This window comes from Colius striatus, chromosome 3 (genome assembly GCF_028858725.1).
Source record: "Colius striatus isolate bColStr4 chromosome 3, bColStr4.1.hap1, whole genome shotgun sequence".
NCBI classification, from domain to species: Eukaryota; Metazoa; Chordata; class Aves; order Coliiformes; family Coliidae; genus Colius; species Colius striatus.
In genome coordinates this window covers 34,830,889-34,835,775 of record NC_084761.1, presented here as the reverse complement: position 1 = coordinate 34,835,775, position 4,887 = coordinate 34,830,889, and the positions used below count along the sequence as shown (strand labels likewise).

The 4,887-nt window shown below is 59.1% G+C and overlaps 1 protein-coding gene across 1 annotated transcript; it reads right to left on the bottom strand.

Annotated features, from left to right (window-relative positions):
- Positions 1-2,785: 2,785 nt before the first annotated feature.
- On the bottom strand, positions 2,786-4,483 carry POU4F2 (POU class 4 homeobox 2). Its single transcript, XM_061993579.1, has 2 exons — positions 4,175-4,483; positions 2,786-3,727 (listed from the first exon to the last, which is right to left on the bottom strand). Exons 1-2 carry the CDS (start codon positions 4,481-4,483, stop codon positions 2,786-2,788), a joined length of 1,251 nt encoding a protein of 416 aa, XP_061849563.1.
- Between the last annotated feature and the right edge of the window lie 404 nt (positions 4,484-4,887).

Sequence of the window (4,887 nt, the reverse complement as noted above, 5' to 3'; positions counted from 1 at the left end):
AACGACTCTCGAGCCCGCGGAGGTTCCGCGGCAGCCCAGTCCACCGTGAGGAAGGGTCATGCAGGGAGACATTTCCTCGTGGGGGCAAATTTCGGCGGGGGGTGCAGGGGCGCTCCGGTTCCGCTCAAGAACAGTGCTTTCCCTTCCCAAAAAGCCGCCGTGCACCTGCAACTCCGACAGCAGCCGAAGGAGAAGATAATCTGCTCTGCGCACCCACGGGAGCCCTGCGCGCCCGCGGGACTGTTCAGTACCATTGCGGTTGCAATGACGGTAACGACAGCGACAAGCGCTGGCCACGGCGGGGCCGCGGAGGGGCGGGGCGGGGGGGAAGGCCGCCTGTGCCGGCCGGAGCGCGGGGGGACGAGGCACTGCCTCCACGCCCCTCCGCGCCCGCGAAGCCACCAGCAGGCCAGCACCCCCAGAGTGCCCAGGCGGCTTTGAAGATGCAGCTGGAGCTGGTGGCTGGGCGGAAATATGAATATTTAATGGCGGTTCATGTATGATCTCCTCTCCCCCTCTCCCCGCCCGCTGTCGTCGGGTTTCCCCGGCTTTTGTGAGCGCCACGCAGGGAAATTACTTTTTTCCTCCACCTCCCCCCTTTTTTTTTCTTTTCCCGGCGTTTGCGTGTGTGGCACCTTTGACATCCCCTGCTCCTGGAGGCAGAATGGCTTGTGTAGCGGGGGCTGGGTGAGATCAGCTCCACACCCCACACAACCTCTACACAGGCCTCCGCTCCCCGTACAATCACGGCCATGCACACGGTCACCCGCAATTCAGCGGCTGACACGGCACGGCGCGGGGCGGGGCGGGGCGCGGAGCGGAGCTGTCCGTGGTGCTGCTACTGCCCGGGCCGCGCGCACCCGCATCTCCCGACATCCGTCTACGGGTGCGGGGACTCAGCCACACTCAACCCCCTCTCCTGGCTCCCCTCGAGAAAGCTGCGTGGGGGAAGGGGGGAGTGCACCCCCACCCCCCCTCGGTCGTGTGATTTATACGAATCCCGCGCCTCCGAGGCGACGCTGAACGTCGGCAGAGGCTTCAAGAAGGAGCAAACGCGCTTTTGCCAAGAAAACGTTAAAATCCTGTTTGTTTGGGGGTTTTTTTAATGAAAGACGACTTAACAACATTTAAAAATAACTTAATACATTACTTGAATAGATCGACCTCCTATTACCCAAAACTAAAATCATTTAAAAACAAACAAACAAACAAACCAAAACAGAAAACCAAACCCTAAACCAAGGAAATCGGGTCATGTACAGAACTTAAGACTTCAAACAGTCTCAGCTAGAACAGCGATACAGCGGGATCCATAAGAATATAACTATATGTGCGTCAATGCCAATGAAATATTTACAGTCCATACAGATACCCGACCGGGTATCCTCGGTTTATTGTTGGGTTTTTATCCAAAAGAAATGTACCAAACCGTGTGTGAATGTACAAGCTGTGCAGCCTCGCTCGCTCTCTCTCTTTCTTACCGATTTCAGTTTGGCTTTTCTACAAATCAGACCTTCAAAAAGGGACTTTCCTCCGTGGGAAAAGTATTTCAATTAAAGGGAATAAATAACCGACCGACCAAATAAATAAATAAATAAATGAGCCATCGGATAAATGGACAAATAACCGAGCCGGTCTGAATACTGTCGCGATACAGCTTTGAAATAGAGAGAGACGGATATTGTGCTGGCAAGAAACTCGAAGCGTCAAACCCCCCCACCTCCAACCCCCACCCCCCACCCCCCCGCCTCCCCTCCACGCTGTCACCTACGCGGCCACATCTTTTCTGGCTCCGGGAGCAGCGTGTGGTGGGGGACAATGTGGGAATCCCCATTAAATATGTAACGCGGTAAACAAATACCTCGGACAGTGAATCAGGCCACACAAATAATGTAGGACATCTACTACAGGGTGCCGACGCCGTACGAATAAGAATAGTCGCCAGAGAAATACTTTAGGTTCAGGTGACAATTTACAGATGGCCAAAAGAGACGTTCAGAAGAAGAAGAGAAAGCTCACGTTCATAAATCCTACCAACACAAAATATTTTATTCTCACTATCCTTTTTTTTTCTTTTTACTTTTATCAAGACTTAGATTAAAGAGGTGTAATTAATTAGAATGAGCACAAAATGAAGTTGCTAGAGAGATAAATTAATAATTTACAAGGGGTTGTTTGGCAGTAATCTAATAATAGCTTTTGAAGACCAGTGAACACAGCAGGATCAGCTCTTTCCCTAAGCTTTTTAACTTCAGAGAAGGAAAAGGATAATAATCACAGTAAAAATATATATATATATTTATATATTTATAATACGCAGTGTAAATGCAGAAAAAACTGCCATCTGTTTTCGTTTTTTTTTTTTTAAATCATTATTATTATTTAAATCAAAATACTTTTGAGACGTCTTTCGCGGCGCAAGCCTCAACTCTAGATTCAAGTTTGGGTCCCGAGAAAGGCAGGAGCCGGCGGGCACACCACTGCGCAGACACCCTCAGCGCTTCCACCCAGGCGAGCTCTGCTAAGAATAAAACCAGCGGTACTTGCCGGGGCGGCTCCGGGCGGCGGCTCTGCGGTGAAGCTCCCCCCGAAAGTCGGGCGGTGGGGCGGGAGGTGGGGTGGGTTGGGGGCGGTGGGGTAAGTTAATTGGTTTACGGTTTTTTTTCCTCCTTTCCTGATTGTTGTTGTTGTTGTTGTTGTCAGGGGTTTGGTTTGGTTTGGTTTGGGTTTTTTTTTTTAATGATGGTGGTGATGCTGATGCTGTCGATTTTCCTCCGCGGCCGGCTCAGATGCCAGCCGAGTACTTCATGCGCTTCTGCTTCTGGCGCTGGTTGCAGAACCAGACGCGGACCACATTCTTCTTGAGGTCCAGCTTCTCGGCGATGGCGGCGATTTTCTCGGAGGAGGGCCGGGGCTGGAGGGCGAAATAGGCCTCCAGCGAGCGTTTCTCGGGTGCGGCGATGGAGGTCCTCTTGCGCTTCTTCTCCGCGCCGCTGAAAAGCTCGGGCTTGGCCAGTTTCTCACGGTGGGACTTCTCGGCCTCCTCCAGCCAGGCCTGCAGGATGGGCTTGAGGGCGATCATGTTGTTGTGGGAGAGGGTGAGGGACTCGAAGCGGCAGATGGTGCTCTGGCTGAGGGACCCCACCCCGGGGATCTTCAGGTTGGCCAGCGCCGAGCCCACGTCGGCTTGGGTCACCCCCAGCTTGATGCGGCGCTGCTTGAAGCGCTCGGCGAAGGCCTCCAAATCGCGAGGGTCGGCGTCCACGTCGCTCATGCAGCCCATGTGGCCCGGCAGCCCGTGGGCGTGGGCCATGCCCAGCGCGGCCGGGTGCATGGGGTTCATGCCGGCCATGTGAGGAGCGTGGCCCGGCGTGGAGACCACGGCGCCGTCGGGAGCCGCCATGGCCCCCAGTGCCAGCCCTGGCGTCAGGTGCTCCAAGAGTTCCCCTTCCAGTGCCTGATGGGGCTGGTGATGATGGTGGTGGTGGTGATGGTGGTGGTGGTGAGTGCCCGACAGGGCGGACGGGTGGGAGATGGGCACGGAGGAGGAGGAGGCGGCCGAGGTGCAGGGGATGGTGTTCATGGTGTGGTAGGTGGCGTCCGGCTTGAAGGGGCTGTGGTGCGGCGGGTGGTGGTGGTGGCTCTTGCTCGGGGAGACGATGTCCACCGCTGCCAGGGCTTCGGCGCGGGCCAGCAGGCTCTCGTCCAGACCGCCGAATATATTGCTCTGCAATTGCAAATAGAAGGCACACATAACGCTCAGCAGGGAATTCGCCTCCCCGCGCACTCCGCCGTGCCACTAAAACCTTCCCAGCATGTTAAAAGAGAAATCCTGGAGAAGGGGAGGGGGTGGGGGGGGTGGGGGGGGAGAGGAGAAGAGAGGAGAAGAGAGGAGCGATCGGGGCGAGGGAGCGGGCGCGGCGCGCAGCCGCTCGCACAGAGGCAGCCAGCGGCGGGCGGGCGGACAGACGGACGGACACACGCACCAGCCGCAAGCGGCATCCCAGGTCATAAAAATTAATACGGGCGGCAAGAGCCGCCGCATGCATAAGTTGGGCGAGCGCCCGGCGGCGCCGGGTGATTTGCTGCGCGGCCATGAAAAAATCATTAGGTGGATCTGGGGGGCCGCCGAGGGGCTCCCCTTAAAGCAGGACGGCGGGCGGCGAGCACCTACCGGAGGGGCGGGCAGGCAGGCCCGCCGCATCGCCTCCGCGCCGCCGCCGCCGCCGGGGCCGGAGCCCGAGCCGGAGCTGGAGCCACCACTGCCGGAGCCCGAGCCGGGGCCAGGGCCGGAGCCGCGTCCGGCTGAGCCGCCGGTGCCGGTGCTGCTGGGGGAGCTGGCGGCGGGGGCGGCGGCGCCGGCGGAGGGGCAAGGCGAGGCGGTGTGCAGGGCCGAGTACTTGGTTTCGTGGAGGCCGCCGCTGCCGCCGCTGCCGCCGTGGGGGAGGCCGAAGGGCTGCTTGCTGCTCAGGGACATCATCATGATGCTCGCCGCCGCTGAGACCCGGCCCGCCGGCAGGCAGCGGCCGGAGGAGGGCAGGGGCGCGGGGCCGGGGGCCCGGACCCTCCGGAAAAGCCCGGCCCCCCCCGCGCCCCCACCCCCGGAAAAAAAAAAAGAAAAGAAAAAAAAGAAAAATCCCACTCGCCCCCCCAGCCGGCTTCCCGAGCCCCGCCGGGGAGGACGCGGCCCGGAGAGGCGGCTCCGGCGAGTCGGGGATGCGCGGGGGAAGCACGAGGGATGCGCGGGCTGCCTCCCGCCAGCCGTCCGCCACTGCCTCCGCTCCGGCGCCGGCCCTCGCCTCTCGCGAAGTGCCCTCCCCGCCGCCGCGCCGGTGGGTTTTACTCTCTCCCCTCCCTCCCCTCCCCTCTCGCCTGTCACTACAGCCC